The sequence below is a fragment of the Lagopus leucura genome, unplaced genomic scaffold (genome assembly GCF_019238085.1).
Source record: "Lagopus leucura isolate 7727_CA_CO unplaced genomic scaffold, USGS_WTPT01 Super-Scaffold_1, whole genome shotgun sequence".
Classification (NCBI taxonomy): domain Eukaryota; kingdom Metazoa; phylum Chordata; class Aves; order Galliformes; family Phasianidae; genus Lagopus; species Lagopus leucura.
In genome coordinates, this window is record NW_024962250.1 from 17,506,750 (window position 1) to 17,525,189 (window position 18,440).

Below are 18,440 nucleotides of genomic sequence, written 5' to 3' on the forward strand. Positions count from 1 at the left end.
GCTCCACAGTACCCCCCCACCCCAATTTCTTCCCATGTTCCCTCCTTTGGCCTGGACTTGCATAGAAGGCCTTGCACAGGAAGACAGTGAGTAACAGCATTGATAACACTGTTGTTAAGACAGATTAACCACCACAGATCTGTCCCAAAGAGGGGGGCTGAAAGAACTGGTAGCACACACAAGGTTCAACAGCTGACACTGTATATGCTTGGAAAAGAAAACAAAAAAACTCTATTTGAGTCAATTATTTGAATCCATAAATAGCGAGCAATGCAAGACCTCCACTTGCTCTTCTGCATGGCATCTGGCTGCACAACAAGATCTCTGCCTGAATAGGGATATATCTGAAGATTACATTTGCACAGAGATCTTTCACACCTTGACATCAAGACACCTTGCTGGTATAGATCCTAAGTAAGTGACTAATAGTTTAAGTTTTCTTAACTTGACTAAGATTCAATCTTTGATTGACTGTGTACAAACAACCCCTCAAATGTAAATAAATGATCAAGTCTGGGGGCTAGGAGAAGATCCAGCCACACTTCTGTGGTGAAAGTGGGTCCACTCTGAACCTCATGACTTTTGGGAGAATATCCTATGTGTTTACCATACCTGCTATGCAGTAGCAAATTAAGTATATCCTACCATCTCAAATCTTGTTAATGCACTGTCTTATTTGCAATTAAGCTTTGTTAAGTCAGTTTTATATCAATAAATATACATTTCTGCTTCTTTTTTATGAATGTAGTGCAGTAGTTATCATCTGCAACAGCAAGTAAAAGACAAGAAAAGCAAAGGAAATGGAATAAAACTTTTTTATAAGAAAACAAAAAAAAAAACAAAACAACATGCTTTTCTTCAAATCACATTATACTTACCCTGCTAGTAACTGGTAAAAGCTTTTCCAAATACTGTAACCATTCAAAAATGAACTCTGCTTTTTGATGTTCGTCAAGCTGGTTATACTCTTCTTCATTGAGTAGTAAACTGTGAGCTAACTCCATTCCTTGAAATCTTCCTTGAATTTCTCCTCATCAAACACCAAAGAATTGAAGGAAAAAAAAACAACCAACAAACTGCCAGAATTATGTTAATTAATCAGGGTTGTTTTTTGTTTTTTTCCATTAATATTTGATGACCAAGTCAGAAGTTTGAACACCTAAACAGAAAAACAGAAAGGTTACAAGAGAATCAAGCAGTCATTATTACATCCAATATTTCAAAATACTTTTTAAAAGAATACTTAAAATTTTCAAAAACACCACGGTCATTTTGTTTAGGTGGTATTAGTAATATTTAATGTTTTGGGGTAAATATGATATTGAAATAATGTGCCAAGTAAACGTAGTCTAGAATACATCAGAGTTCTCACTGAACTATTTTAATTCATCATGTTTCACACGAAGTGAGCTTTTCTGGTACTCGACCAAACATATGCCTGAAAACAACAATCAAACAGCCTCAAATAAGATGGATTTTGTGATCTAGAATTAAGTGCAAGATGGAAGTAACCTAAACCTAAGAATTCACATTGACTATATCTACAGACTTAAATGTTAACATCTTTTTCAAACACTTGATCTAGTCTCAGTGCCAAGCGAGACACAAAGAAAAACCAACCTCCAATGATGTCTCTTTTTTTTTTTTCCATAAGAAACTGAAAAAAAGGGTTTCAAGAACAAATTCAGTTGAAGTTGTTTAATTTTACTTATTTCAGACTATTCTGGTAAAATGTCAGCCATATTGCTAACTCCCAAATTATCCTTTCAGAGTTCACTGAGCTGCTGAGCATGTGTTTTTTCCTATGTGGTAACAATATTATGGTGTAAAATGATCTAACAGTCTAGTGGGCAATACAAAACAATTCTAAATAATTCAGCACTCAGGCTGTCATCAAATGCACAGTAAAAGGTTACCTTCACTACATTCTAAACATCTCAATATAAAATTTGCTCACAAAGGAACTCACTGTGATGAACTGACATTTTAAATTTACCTGAAATACCAGGCTGCTTGACAGGACATCACAGTATAAAATGATAAGTAGATATAAATATACATACACATTTAAACTGACCAGGTAAGCAGATGTTCACAATTTACTACTTATACTCCTCAGAGTATGAACACTCTGAGAACTTAACTCTAGTGTCACCTTTTTGTGTGTGACATACAAAATCTGTAGAATTATTATTTCATTGAATATTTGAGTACAGTTTCATCACTGCTCAGCACTGAAGTTATGAGCTGTCTAGTGTCTCTAAAACACCTACAGCCACAGTAATCATTTCAATGCACACAGAGAAGAAGTTTGATAATATTTTCCCTTCAACTGATTACTGATCACTTTAACAGATCACTGTCAGATACTGGACCTTAACTTACCTTGCAGATTATGTCTTCGCATTGTACAACCTCTTCACTCTAGGTTCTTGGATAAAAGATGTCAAGAACTCTACTTCCTAGAAAAAGAGTTAACATAAAGATCAGTTTCAAAAAAGCACTCTAGATAAAAGTCTCCGTTCTACACAAAATAACAATTTCAATGTCTAAAAAAAAAAAAAAGCACAGGTGCAAAATATTTGTTATTTTAAGCTCAAATTATTATAATCATGCCAACATTCATATCTATACCAGTAATCAGCAGAGATGGCAAAGGTGATTCATCTGTTCTGAAAAAGCCACACACAATACTATAGATACAAGACATGAACATAATTAATCCATCCTAATTTCCAGAAATAATTTTAATGCAGTTATCAGTGAACAATAACATTTCTTAAACCTCTCCCTTTAACTAAGTCTAGCAGGATATGAAATACAGTTTGCATACTATTTTAAATACAACCACTTTTCAATCAGTCTTTAGGAGACTCGAGTTGAAAATAGATTAAAGGTGCATATGCATTTCAAAGTAATCTAAACTTCTTTCAGTGGCAGTTTGGAAACAGCTGGTGCTGCATTTAGCTCCCTGCAGTAAAAGCAAATATTCAAATGATCACTAACATTTTCATTGCTTTTTTTCTTTCTCTATACCGAAAGAAAAACAGAGTTTAACTTCATTAGATCTTGCAAAGCAAAGTCAGCAGTTAGACAAGAAGAAAACAAAATAGCTGTAATTATGCAGAATTGCGCGGAGCTGTCCTAACCAAACATCCAGGGTAACCTGGCCAGTGCATAAACTTCAAAGCTGTACCATAAAGAGGTCAGCCAGCTGATCGAAGGGCCTGGAACTTGTTATATCACACCTGGGCTAGTGCCTCCAGCCTGGGGCTCCCCAGAAGAAGAAAGTCTATGGGCTGGAGCCATGGTATCCACCAGCCAGACATGTTTAGCTTGGTAAAGAGAAGTGTCAAGGGAATTCAACAACAGCCTTCACAAGAAAAGGTTACCAAGAAGATGGAAGATTCTTTGCCTATTGAGGTCTGTGGGAGGGAACAATACAAGAAACAAACAGCACGAATTGAAACAAGGAAGGTTCCAATAGGCTAGAAAAAAAGGTTTTCTCTCTAAGGATTGTCAACCTCTGGAACAGGTGCTGAGAAGTTGTAGAATCTTTGCTCTCAGACTAAGACTAGACTAAGCAAAGTCCTAAGCAACCTAGCCTGAATTCACCCTTCTTGGAGCAAAAGGTCACACAAAAAAGAGCTTCCAAGGTGCTTTTCAACCTGGACAAGTCTAGGCTCTGTCAACTATGCTGCTCACAACTCTGCAGCCAACTTATAGGCACTTCCTTTTAATATCAGTCAAAGCTTACATTGTTCCACTGAAGTTATTCTGGATTTTTTTGGTTAGTATTTGTGTAAATAATTATCAAAGAAAAATACCGTAGCGTAGTTGCTGATCTTCGTAATGAATGCCGGCTAACACAGCTGGGAATGCTAGCATTTCTGGAAGAAAGACTGCATCACTTCTGAATTACAGAAGTTGGTTGTTAATTATGGAAGATTTAGTTTTTCAGAAACAGAACAGCGTAGCAAACACTCGCAGACCTGATCCTCCCAGTGCTCACCAACATGAAAACTTTGGTCACACAAAGCTTTGCATAACACACTACATTCCCTACCTTCTTCAAATATACATGTCCCCAAACACACAGCATTGTAAACCTGCACACCAGATTCAGAGGTAACAACCAGAAAAGAGCACAGGCATACAACCTTCTGAGAAGAAAGATGAGAATGCAGGAATTCCACATTTACTACACGTTGATTTTGTCATCACACTGGAGAGCAACGCAGAAGGCATTATACATATAGGACTATGCAAAACAGAATACGAACACAGAATATGGAGAAGAGCTGGGATTAATTAATATTAAATATACCCTTGTTAAGCATGCAAGATGTTACTAGGCAATTTCTACGCAGAGAAAGAAACATCAAATTTAAACATTTGCAGCCTTGACACAGGTGCAACTCTGCTTTAATTAGAGGCAATGCATTGCTGCATGGTGGGCCACTCCAACACAATAGAGTATCACACCAGCCAGTGCTCATGTTACTGTCTGGAACATCCTCTCACACCAGTGAATCAAAACAAGTACAATCTAAGAACGCAAAGCAGCGCTGACATTTAAATGAAACTCGTGCTTTAAAATGGTGAGCTATTTGATAGTTCCCTGACACTCTTCTTTCCCCCAGTGCTTTTATTTTGATACTTCTTGATCTGAAACAGAAATGTAGAAAAATAAAACTGAAATTTCATTGAATGAAACATGTACCAACAAAATCAGACTATCTTGAGCTATCACCAAACAACACTTGAATGAGGATGCACACAGAAGTCCTTTACATCTACAACACAGTGAAGAAAATAAAGGGCTGTATAACTCATCTTTGTAATTATATTTTTCTCATTCCAGAAGTATTACAGTAATTATGCCTTACATCGGATGTAAAACAAAGATCATTAACCTGTGGATTCACTCCTCTTCCAAACATTAGTCCAGCAGAGAAGAGACAGTTCTTCAAAGAAATGACCACTGTTGATTCTTACCAGCTATGTGTAAAAATAAATAATGCGTAATACTAAAAAAGTAAAAAGTAACAACTACCAGTATTTTTCTAACAGCTGCCACTGGGCTGACTACACAATCAAGGTCATTTTCATCATATCCCTGAGAAAGAGAACTGAAGCACAGTCATTAGCTTCAAGTTGTCTTTTCTTGCGATGCAAGTACCATTTTAACTGACTTCATGTAACTTTTTTCTCCACCTCATAAAGCAGGCTTTGTTGTCACCTATCTCACAAATAAACTGGTATGTTTAAGAGAGAGTCTCCCAGCCTGACACGTTTAGTTACAGTCATTAGCAGTTCAGATCAATTTTACTCCCGCAGCGCTGTTTTAAAAGTTTAATGGGATGATCATTACCCATGCATTTGAGCCAAGCACATCACAAGACAATCAATGCTTAGGCTTATTTTAACTACTTTCACATACCTGCTTAGAGTGTCTTCAAAACAAACAGAATTTTTATATACCTAGCTCTGGAAACTTAGGAGGATGTTTATTTTTTGAAGTGGGTTTTGACCCAGACAGCAAACACTGGCCAAACTCAGCCATTTTTAGTGAAAAACAGCCCATAGTGAAAGTCCAGTAGTTAAAGTGTATTTTTTATGCTAGGAGGCAAAAATAAGCAGGAATAGAGATCTCAAGAAAGCAAAAAAAGTGCAGGAAAAACTTCATAGTAACTTCAAATAGGGGATCTAGAGGAGTTATCTTTAGCTATAACTTAGCTAGCAGCTATTGTACATATATAAATAATCTAATCTAAATAAACAACAGTGATACAATTGTAATAGCTTGATAAGAAATAAACCCTGATTATTTCAGGGCCAGAAACTAGAATTCCAGCTCAAATAAGCTTGAACTTTAAGCACTCAACATACTACAGAGGCGGAAATATTCAAGTCCTACGTAAAGATACTTATTATTACTCAAAAAACAGAGCAGCCTTTGTTTACTTAGTTACTTCTACAAAACGTTACCAACAAACATACAGGAAAAGTCTGCCTCACAGAGAATGAAAACCTATATCAGCTTCAAATAACTTAGTATCCCAGTGCGCTTTGTGTGGCATCATCCACTGCCTTAAGCCAACTTCAGTCTTTTCTCTACACACAGATGCCTTTTTTTTTTTCCTCCTCTGCAGAGCAGTGGCAGGTACCAGCCGTGCCCTAGCATACATTTACCCCTCCCTACACATCTTATGTACAGCAGTGCTAACCATTCTTGCCCTCTCATTCAGCAGAAGTTGGGAATTTCACATACCCTTTCACTGCTTACTTTCATACAACTTCAAAGAAAATATACAAACAATTTTAGGGCATTTCAGCATCAAAAGCATCTGTATAATGAATGGATTAGGCTTTGGAGAGGAGAACAGTTAAGTGATGTGAAACGAGAGTCTCATCTATAAATGTATACAAACATGTGCTTGAATTAATCAGTCATTAATCAATGTGGACAAAATTACTCCTTGGTATCAAATAGATTTGATAGCTTCCCATCCAAAACGAGTAACCTGCCATAAGCACACAGCATTCTTGCATTCTTTGCAAGATGTTTTGCAACGTTCGGTTTTATTGCTCAGCAGCAGGAAATCTGAAGCCAAGCTTACAGAAGATGTGACTAAATTTGATGTTAAAAAGCAATTTACAAGGAAAGGCCACAAGACATGAAATTAGCACAACCCAGAGCACACAGAAAGCCAGGTCATAGAGGAGGAGATCCAAGATTCTAAGACTTTTCTATCTAGCAGAACTGTAAGTATTAATATTTGTTTTTAAGTGCACTGCCATGCATGTGGAAAACATGCATCAGAAATTACATCTCACAGCTGAGTACTTGTATGTTATCACACTTATCCTGTGTTATGAAGAGATTCAATTCCAGTCACAAATGAAGTTGTCTTTCTGCTTCAATAAAAACGTGTATGCATTTGCATCACATGCTTATCGAGAATGACAAAAAGCAATGAAGAATCTTAACAATGAGTTGGACTAACAACACAAAAAATAACAGATCATTACACAACCATCCATTTGCTCTAATTACTTAATGAAAATTTCAGACTGGGAAAACCTCCAGTCACATTGTACTTTTGTATGTAATTATTCAGCTTAGAAACATGATTCTGAAATCAGAGATGTTGAAACAAGATGTCTCTCTTTCAGGCTCACTGGTTAACTGTGTTCTGGAAGAAGCATTTTGCCCCAGGAAAATGATGTCTCTCTTCTATCAATGAATATTTGGCAGCATTTACACAAGTACTTACTGAAGTTGTCATTCAAGTGCATCTTCCTATATTGCACATTCCAAGTAAGTTTTATCATTTCCACATTACATTTGATACTGTGCTAGTGAACAAATATCACTTCTATTCATGTTGCAAAACAAAAAGGTCTTGTTTTGACATCTTGTGAACAAAAACGCTCATACAAAGTACATGTTTACTGCCATAACAACAATTCAAAACTACTGGTTTTCTAGCCAGACTTAGCAAAATGCTTGTCTAATGTTCTTGATTTCCAAATTTCAGAGAAGCCACCCACAATCTGAAAAAGCAATAAAGCTCAAATGCAATAAAAACCTAAACAAAATCTAACATAATTCTAGGGGCACGCTGTTCTAAAAAATATTCACACAAAGAATGTGACCACCCACAACCTTCATACATAACAGTAGCATTGATAAGAATTACAACACAGTACACATTTGCTGAAGTGTGAAATAAGTGACAAGACAATGTCTTCTGGGAATGCTGAATAATTTCTGTGATGATGTTTTGAGGACAACGCTTGATGTGACTAGAGTGAAAACATGTCCTGAAAAATGTGCCTGGAAGTATAATCACTGCTTCAGTAATGCAAAATATTTGAGACATTTCTGAAAACACAGGTATTGGAAAACATTCATTTGCCATGTTAGAAAGTACTTATAACTTACTTCCATGCTTATTATAATCACTTTACTCTCTATCTCCACTTAACACGAACTATTCCAGGAAACAAAGAGCTACATTCAGTTATTGAGAAATGTAAATCAGCCACTTCCTGAGCCCAATGTCAGTGCTATGAGCCCACTCACCCCCAGCACCCACAACTAGTGCACTTCATTTCTGAAAGTGTACATCAAAAGAGAATTTAAGTTCCACTACAAGGACCTGAGAACATTACTTTATTAACATGCAACCTTGCAAATTGTAAGGGCTTATCAGCAGGTTTGAAAACTGATGGGATAGTAAGGCAAATGCATAAACACCAGAGAAGTATAAACACTGACCCAAATCCTAAAAATAATTTCAAAACATCTGAGCATCGCTTTATTCTTGACAATGCTGCAGATGATACTGTTTACCTAATACAGCAAGATCCATCAACCTGAATGTGCCAATGTGTTTTTCTGTCACGACAAGGGAAGTTGGGTGAAACTGAATTCTTTGTTAAAACATTAAATTGAATTTCAATAGGTAAAGGTTGATTTCAGCTACCCATTTTCCCTTAAAAGAGTAATTTTGCTGAACACGTCCTGAAATCCTAAAAAAAAAGTGTATTTGTTTTCCCCCAGAATCACGACGGATATAGCAGTGCTGGGTTATTTATTGCTACAACCATCTTTCAACTATACTAAAGTGCACGAGCACAAAACTTCAGCAGCAGAAGACCTCACAGTTGCAGACTGTTGGAATCTTATTTAGCAGATAGAGCCCACTCTCAGGGCATAAATTAAAGACAGAGATGTCTTTATGTCTTTTCAAAGGTGCATTCTCCAGGTATTTTAAATGTCTCTTCCTCAAAGAAGACTCCAAAACAGCTCAGAAAAAAAGAAGCGTAACTGTACAGAGATTTCATACATTTTTGCTTGCAGTACAGATATCCCTCACACCTTTTTAAAGTTCCTGCTCCCTTACAAACCAAATAGAACAAACATCCCACACTCTGAAAACACTCCTATGAGGCATTGCTAACCAGTCACTCCACTCCATCAGCATGTTCTGCTTTGTAAAAGATGGTCATCCTGCACTGGCTAACAAAGGTTTTGGCATGTTCAATACAATGTAATGAACTAGCCAGTAACTCAGGTGTTTCACCAGCAGCGAACCCAATTCTGTGTTCAAGATCACGTTTTCTATTTATCCCCAGACTCAGTGTAATGTTAAACTGGCTTCCCCTCCTCTTGTTCACTGCATTAAAACCATCAGGAAAAGGGGCAAAAAGAAAAAAACACCAAACAACCTTCAGTCCAGAGCCAGAAGAAGTCTATCCCCTATGTCACACCTGTTATTTCATACATGAGTTGAGTACATTACATACCATGTGGAAACATACCATCCAGTAAAACACCAAGACATACAATGCAGCCTGATTATTTCTGGCAAATAAGATCAAAATAAAAGTTGAATAGAAGTCACAGCAAAGCACACATTTACTTCTATAAAAATTAGCTCAAACTTAAACAGACATTACAAACAGTGAATCAAAACTTCTGAAAAATATCCAAGTACAGAAGCCCAAAGCTGAACTCATTTTTACATGCCTTTCTTCTGTCCCATTACTCCCTCTCCACACCTCAATGACCTTCACCTGCATTTTAACCTAAGATACCAGCAGTCCCTCCTTCCCTCATTCCAATATACCAGCACCCATGCACCTCTCCAGATTCTATTTCCCTGTGCAGAGTGCAGAGCATATCCATTATGCCGAGCACTGTCGTCCTATCCAGGAGTTCAAAACGTAAATGCCAGCCACCATATTTGCATAAACTGGAGTCCCCAGTACCACCACTTTCTCTGCAGAGTACTGTCAGATAAAAAGACCCGTTAAAAATAAAATTAGCCCATCAGACCACGCACAGTCACTGTAAGGGAATGCCAAACGGGTCCCTGCAGTCTCCAGGTCTCTACGGACCCACACCAGAAACATCACCAGCCTTACCCTTCAACTTCAGCCCTGACACTCGGACAGCGAGGAGGGCACTTCCTTCCTCCTGCTTCTGCTGCCATCGAGGAGCGTACCTTCCCTCCCCGCTCTGCCTGCCGGCTCCCCGAGGAGGCCCCGCCCGGGCTCAAGCTCCGATCGGCGCCCCGCGCCCGCCGTGCGGGCAGCCCCAGCGCCGCCTGACGGACTCCCTGGGCCGCTGACAGGGAGCCCGGAAGCCACCCGGTCACCGCGGGGATCCGTTTTCGAATCCGCTCGACCGTCTCGCTGGTCAACGCAGACGGCCGCGCGGCGATACAGCGCTTTTTACATGTAGACCCCCGGCAGCCCTCAGCGAGCTCTCGGCTCCCTTCGGCGTTTCCGCTCACCGAGCCCCGTCCCCTCGCCCAACCTCCTTCAGCCCCTGGCGGCAGCTCCGATCACCTCTCCGAGCGTCTTCTCCCGCCCTGCGGGGACCGCCTTTTAGGGTCACCCGGCAGCTCCGCGCCAGCACTGCAGGCGGCTGCCGAGGCCCCCGGGGCTCCTTCCTCGCTTCCAGGCGGAAGGAGAGAGCGCGCGCAAAGCCTCACGCCCCTCTTCCCCATGGGAAGGGTCGCCAGAAGGCTGCCTCTTCCCTCCCCGCCCCTTAGGGACAGAGAGGGACGGAGCAGGGAGACCCACCGCGCAAACAGAGCCCCGCCCTGCGCCCGCCCGGCCGGGTAGGACCACCGCCCCTCTCCCGCGGTACCTGCGGCGAGGGCCGGCCGCGAGCCTCCCGCGCCGCTCTGCGGGGCGCTGCGGGGCTCGGCTCCGCCCTCCCTCGTCCGGCGCGCGGGGGGGGCGGGGGCCTGCGCCCGAGCCGCCACCGCCCGCCGGCGCGGGAGGGAGTTGCCGCTGCTCAGGGTTGTGCAATCGGGGCCGGAGACATCGAGCGCCCGCTGCGGCCGGCCCGGGCCTCAGAGGGATGGGACGGGAGCCGGGTGCGGGAGGGCGCCGCTAGAAGAAATCCATGAGGTGAAGCGGGCACGGCCGGGGCGCGCTGCCGACAGGGTAAACCTCGCGGTGCCGGGAGCTGGGCTTTCCCTGGGGCGGAGAGCTGGCAGCCGGCCTGGTGCCAGGGGAGCCAGCCAGCGGCCGGTTTGCTGAGGAGTGACCTCCCTCATTGACAACTGTCATAACAGTGAACTCGGTTATGTGAGAATTTCTGCTGAAGGAACGTTCTGTTCGGCATTCTGTCTTCAGAGCTGAAGGTCTGACATACTAAAAGGAAAATGTGTATCTCAGCCTTCTTTTTTAATTTAAAGGAGTCTTATTCTGGCATTGTAACTGATGCTCTACCATGTCAGGAGATATATACATATAATATGTATATATTGTATAGCCAACTAGGAGAGGAAACCAGCAAGCAGGCATGAGGTCTGGTTTCTGCTGGCAGCATTTAGTTTGGTGGTATTAAGGTGTTCTGGTTTTAATCCTACTACTTCAGCTACTGCTGTACAAAGCTGATGAAGAAAATAACACCTTCTGGAATTAAGGGCTGATTTTGACTGGATAACAGATATTAAAGACAATCTTTTGTCTTAGTATTCCCACAGAGGAACACTGTTTAGGTGCATGGGGCAGGGAGCAAAGGTTCCTTTCCACAAGCTGGGTTCTTTGAAGTAGTGCAAACCACTGCGGGGAGGAAATAATGCCTGACATACATAAGCATAGGAGTCAAAATCATCCCCAGCCCTTACATAACCTTGTAAGTTCATCCTCAAATATGAAGGCTGCTCCCATTTTATTATGTTGGCGCATGACATCAGAGGTGGGTGTTGGTGTTACGGTAATAAAGGCTGAAGCTTCCATACCAATATACTATTAGAGTTATTGTCATGCGACAGAAGGCAGCACAGGGGCACTCTAACAAAATGGTGTCTGACAAAGAAGTGTGTATGTGGAACTGAATTCCCTCGTGCAGAAAAAAATGGCACTCACTGACCTTCGTCAACATTTGCTAAACATTTATGGAGACGAAACAGTGGATGTGAGCACAGTGGGAGTAGTGCGTTTCAGCAGTGGTGACAGTGGGTCAATGCCACTGGCACAGATTTTTTAGGAAGGCAACATGCAGGCTCTTGTTCATGGCTGGCAAAAATGCACGACCAATGGTGACTGCTGAAAAACACTGTTTTGTAGCTGAGAATTTGTTCTATTGTTCCCTTCTCAGCTCAATGGAAATAATTAGGAGGCATTACTTTCAGAACAATCTATATGTACATATATATCACTAAGGAATATTTAATAAAATCTTCTCAGAGAACTGCCTAACTGTATTCTACAGATTTAAAAGCATCAGGCTGCTTTACCATATATGGACATTGGTTTCATTTTTACTGAATTACTATTGTACAGAAACATGAGCACTGAGGCAGTGACCTTTTACCAGAAAGTTCTGCCAATATATGTGCTAATAAAGAATAATATATAAATGTCTCACATCTGAAACTGTTTCCATAGCGTATCTCACAGAAGGCAACTCTACAAACTCCTGCTGGCGAAGAGGTGTTATTTCCAATACTCCTTGTATCAGAAATAATGTACACCTCTCCCCCCAAAAGAATTATTTGCTCAGTTAACCTCATTTTGATGAGCAAATGAGTTGCTGCTGCTCAATAGAGAGCAGTCTGCCACTGGACTTGTAGAAAGGTCAAGCAAACTATTTGTATTCAAAGGCTGTTTGTGCTGTGGTGTGTTCAGTAATAAAGTCCTGTAAAAACAAAAGGTACTTTCTGATGTTCTTGGGGTAGCAGAAGGACCTGGAAATATATGTGAAGGGTCAATTATGTTTAGGTAATAAACAATAGAAATACTTAGAATAGTTTTTAGAAAATTTTCCTGTTATTACTACTATTATTCACTCTGTTGTGGTGACAGGCAGAGGACCTGCTTGCTATTCAGTATTTCATAATACTAAACGTTATGTAAGCATAGAGCAAGACAAAGCACCTCTCAGAGAGAAATACAGTGTTGCACACTTTTTCTAAGAGTCATTCCTTCTAGACCTCAATATACACAATGTCAGCTCTAAGCAATGGTGTTTTAATGCCAAACTGACACAAGTCCGTAGGAGCAATGAGGAACAGTGGTGTGAGGTGTTACTTTCATCTCTGAGTACATGAGCTTTCAGACTGCTTTGTGCCAGCAGCACTTTATGAGGATAAGAATCTATGCTTATTGGTTTTATAGCTCACCTTGATTCTTTAATATGATTTTCCTCTCCTAAATTGGTCAACAAGAGTGTTAACCATGCATTGATTCAAATTAGCATGTACTTCAGCAGTAATACATGCCATTTTTATCTTAACCCTTTTCAATCTGAAATAGTTATGCATTCATAGTTTTCTGTTCTGAAACAGTCAAAAACAGGATAATGAGATGTATTCACCCTGTGTTAATTCAGTTCCCCATCACTCCATTAGACCTGACTGAGCTTCAACAAAAAATATTTAATAAAATAAGCAAATAATTGGCAAATAATTGCAACACATACAGCTGCTGATCAATCTTCTCTTTATTAGTTTATTTTGGTAAAGTGGGTTGAATGATTTAGTGCATGAATTAGTTCTGCCAAACAAATTTCAGTAATGGTATCTCTTCAGTAACATATGCCTCCAAGAAAACCTTTTTTGTTGTTTGTTTGTTTCTTATAGCTTGATGACTCTACAGCAACATAAAAGAATTCATTCCTCTGATTTCAGTGGGATCATGTAAGTGTGAGTAAGAATCACAGGACTAGGAGCAAAATCAGATGAACTATCACCAAGCAATTATATAGCAAACAATACCAAATTACACTATATTTTAAGATCTTTGTAAGGAATATCTCAGATTAATTTTAAGCTTAGACATTTATCTTTCCTTTATTTTTTGCAATAATATTAAATTACACAATCTAACTACCTCTTCAAGTACAGAGTCACACTGTTAAGGTTTGATTCCGTAGTTACACCATCAGCAACTAGCAATTTACAATTGGCTTTAATCTGAATAAAAGCAATTGCTTCTAAGCAAGATAACATGCTTATTTCTAGAACTGATGTAGCCTTTAGCATCCATGGTTGTTTAGTATTGTTCCCTCAGTTGACACAGTTAACTGTGCTAGTGCTTTTAATCTGCAAAGTGAAATACTTATTTCCCTCAAGTAAGGGCTTTCTGGAGACAAGTAGAATCCAACACAGTATAAGTGTCCCAGCTTTTGCAAAGTCTTAGTTATAAATCTTCAGTTTCTCTGTATTATTTTTTTTGTTTTGTTTTGTTTTTGGTGGTTGGTTTTTTTTTTTTCTTTTTTTTTAACAGATTGAATATTTAAAGTGATATGTAGTTTAACTTAATGCTTACATTCTCAACATAGTTGATTGTTGTACTAGCATAAAATTCACAAAAATCTTAATTCCTGTCAAGCAATTACAGAGTCCTGGTGTTATTTTTAATCCTAAAATGTAAATAATAGGAATATACAGGTCTAGAAAACATTACATACAGTTACCAAAATGGAACTGTGAGATAAGGAACAAAAATGCCCTGTCCAACCATGGCACATAGATCCCAACTGTTCAACATGTGAATAAAAGATCAGTCTTCATTACTAAAAATGAATAACGTGTATTTTTAAGTACACTTTAAATACCTAAACAATCCTGGATAAAATATTGTGACAAGAATTAGCAGCACATTAATATATTCTAAATATGGTTTGCCAACTGATTATTAAGGGCTCCCAGAACTCTTTTGCTTTTATTGTTAATCCAAAAACTATTGTGCAATTTCATTTCTAACTAAGCACATTTAAACAAGCTAACCTCTTCACTCACACTATTAATGCACATTAATGTAACAGGGCATATATTGCATCACTTAAACAAATAATACAATCACAGTGAATAGAAAACAGTCAAATTCCCTGTAATGACACACGTGTGAGCTAGAACAATGTGACAGGAAAGTCATTTATCTGCATTTCCATGCTGCGTAAGCAATTCCTATTTTTGAAATAGCATAGAGTTATTTGTGTGATTTCAGTTTGCTGAGGTACTCAGTGTGCTTTGTGGACGTTAGCTCAAAACACATTTGTAAGGGAGAAGCTGAGGTACATGGTAAAGAAAGACAAACTTAGGCAGCTTCAACAATATGGAAAGATGTAAGTGCATACTGCATTCTGAAACAAAATCAAGAACACACGGGTGGGTTTTTTTGCCTTCAGTAGAAGAGGAGAAAAGCAGTGGTTTTTAAACATCTTTTTTGTCTCCATGTTCACTCTGTCTTATACACAGAAAAAGTGGAGCAGAAAATTGCTTTGCCCAAAGCCACACACTGACAGTGGACAGTGCTGATTTAAATAGAAAATGTGCAGCACAGTCATATTATTCAGGCTACTCTGACTACTGTTTTGTTCTCTTGTCTACCTATACCATTTACTTTTCAACTGCAGTTGCAAAACACTTCCAGTAGCATAATTCTTGCCATTATATCACAGTGTATGGACCCCCAAATTCTGAGTTGCTTTCAAGGAACTTGAAGAGATTAAGAAAGAATAGGAGACACATAGCACTGAGTGACATTCTCAAATTGTAGATGCTCATTTACCAAATTATACCAAAGAGTATAAATCAAAAACTGTATTTCCAAATGTGGATGAACATCTCTACAGCCACTCTGTTCTCCAGAACAGAGTTGGTCAATTCAGGGACACATGTTTAAGGCATTCAGGTAAAATGCTGAAGGCTACTCAAAGAAAGAGAAGGGCCTGTTTACTGTAGTTTGGTGAAGACAAGCTTATTGTGGAATAGGTTTCAGAGAAAGTATAGACATTTATGACCTTGCAATTCTGGACTAATATTTTTATGTTGCATAGTGTATTTAACAATAGAGGTGAAGATTTACAGAAAAGACATGGAAAGGAAGCAGGAATACTGCTGACTCAAAAATGAACTATTGCACCCCTAGTTTTATGAGAGCACAGTCCATAGATCATGCACGCTCACTTTATCCATACTGAGTGTGCACACTGCAAACAAGGTCATAAAAACCTGTCAGAACAGTTCCTCTGTGATGATAGAATTGGAGGCCACAGTAGAATACTATAATGATTACTCATTTCATTGTTTAATTCAAGGAAGTATGGAATATTAAACATCATAGAGAACTGATATTGTCTAAGTATAGAACAGCAGAGTTATTTGAGCTTTCGCGTAGTCATAGAATAAAAACTAAAGCAATGCCACGTCATCTGTTTAAATCATATACTCATGTCAGAAAGTAGTGAGCATTTGGCTTAAAAATAATTTTAATCAATTTCTCCATCAGTATGGTCCATCACATTTAGAAATAGCTTATTTTAGTAAATGGATCATGAATCAATAGTAGACATAAATAAAGCAGTACAAAGGGCACATCATGCAGCAAGCTGCCAATTGCTGTGGCAGAAGATGGCAGAAATCAGTGTCCCAGGAGAGATACAATAAATCAGAAACTGGCAGATAATACACAAAGATACCACCTTATAACAGAAACTCAAGATTTCTGTCATCTCCTAAGAACTACTGAAATACAGAAACATTTATATACTTTATATGACACATCAGCTCAAAATGGAATTTGGTCTGAAGTCTGTTATTCACTAAATATTTTCAAGTTCATTCCTCTCAGGGTTTGTGTAGTCCTTGAAGTATAGAGAATGAATTGTGAGGCTGCTGAAGATCTTTCTGGAGACAGAAAAAAAAGACACTGTTCTGCAGACTTTGTGTTTTAGCTCAAAGGATCAATTCTTGAAAGAAACTGTATAACTGTAATTCCCGTACAGTCAGTGAGAAGTGGTGTTACTCAGCACCTTTTAGGATTTGGCCCACAATAGGAGAAATAAAATTGGTTTTCGCAAGCAGACAAATCATTACAAAATAGTATTAGTTATTCATATCCAAACAATTTTATTTAAATGTCTCTAAAAAGAAAACTCATTTTATCTGTTAGTATTAATAAATAAGTATCTTGTTTGGAACCCAGCTAATATTTCTAGGTCATTTATGTGAGTAGATATTTTCAACTATGAATTCTTGACAGTTGGAATTATCAATGTCCTTAAGTATTTCATAGTCACTAACCATAAATTATGTTAATGTGAAAAATACTATTACTCTTATGAAAACTATGAGCTTTGTACCTAAAGAATGATCCTCATAGTATAATTTGCAAATTAGACAGTTATATTTTATTAAAAATAAAGTTAATGACAGAATATTTGTAAATACCACAATTTAAGATTGCACAGGCTGGCATGAACACTAAGCATGAAGTTTTACATCTTTTCCAAAATAATTTATCTTTTAAAAATTGAATCCTGGATAATTACTGAAAAGCAAATAATTGTCTAATTTCACTTTTAAACCTTTAAAATTACTGACTTGATAGAACAATTATGCAGCAACAAAGGAGAAACTTGACTCAGGTTGAATGTACTTGAACCAGTTTTCAATTTGCCACATTGTAATGTTTTGTTCTCACTGCCTTACAACACAGATTTTCCCCACTTTATCTTCTTAATGCTGCCTGTTAGTAATGTTGATCATAGTACTGCATAGGATGTCAGTTGGAACTGAGACCCCAAACGTGCTAACACTGTGAATATAAGAAAGAAAAGCTAGTCTCTGCTTCAGATCCAGTAGATAAAGAGTCAAAAGGAAATAATACAGGCAGATAGAACAATGAGATTGCAGTATACATCATACAATTTTTGTTATGTCTACATTTTAGTATTCCAATCCTTTTCCTGAGGCCCTGTTAGAAAATAACTGTATGGACAACAAGACAAAGGTAACAAGGACATAGGACAAATTATAGCAAGCAGCCCATCGAAACACATCTGAGGACATTGAGTGCAAACTTCCACAAAGCAATACAGTGGTTCTGCCTCAATTCCAGTTTCTGGATGTATCTCACTATTTCTTCTCACAATGCCTGCATAGGGTATGTTCAGTCCCAGTACATCTGAAAGACCTATCTCTACACACACTAGATGAGAAGAAAAGCCTTTGTTACTTAGTAGCCACCATCTGAGAGGCTAATAATTCAATGGATTTTTGCTTTCAGTATCTTTATGAGCTAGATAGTATTCAATAGATGAAAAACAAAGACAATAACTGTCTGACCTAAGAAATCAGGTAAAAAAAATAATTACATCTACAGCATTCCTCCTGGCTCTTAGTGGTGCCAAAAGACAAGAGAAAGGGCAATGGGCACAAACTGGAACACAGCAACTTCTAAATGACAATAAAACCTTCTTAACTTTGAGAGTGACAGAGCACTGGAACAGGCTGCCCAGAGAAGTTGTGCAGTCATCTTCTCCGGAGATATTCAAAATCCACCTGGATGCTTTCCGGTGCAACCTACTCTAAGGAACCTGCTTTAGCAGAGAGATAAGACTAGATGATCTTCAGAGATCTCATCCAACCCCTGTGATTCTCTTTATTCCATAATCTTCA

The 18,440-nt window shown here is 38.8% G+C and overlaps 1 protein-coding gene across 3 annotated transcripts in view; it reads right to left on the reverse strand.

Annotated features, from left to right (window-relative positions):
• Positions 1–10,723, reverse strand: part of HEATR5A (HEAT repeat containing 5A) — a 59,389-nt gene extending 48,666 nt beyond the window's left edge. For all 3 annotated transcript variants that reach the window (XM_042882678.1, XM_042882607.1, XM_042882524.1), the window contains exons 1-3: positions 10,670–10,723; positions 2,386–2,462; positions 879–1,159 (exon numbers count right to left, since the gene is read on the reverse strand). In XM_042882678.1, coding sequence (XP_042738612.1) covers positions 879–1,004 — 126 coding nt within the window. In that variant the 5' untranslated portion in view covers positions 1,005–1,159; positions 2,386–2,462; positions 10,670–10,723. The remainder of the gene's footprint in view (positions 1–878; positions 1,160–2,385; positions 2,463–10,669) is intronic.
• Positions 10,724–18,440: the final 7,717 nt, after the last annotated feature.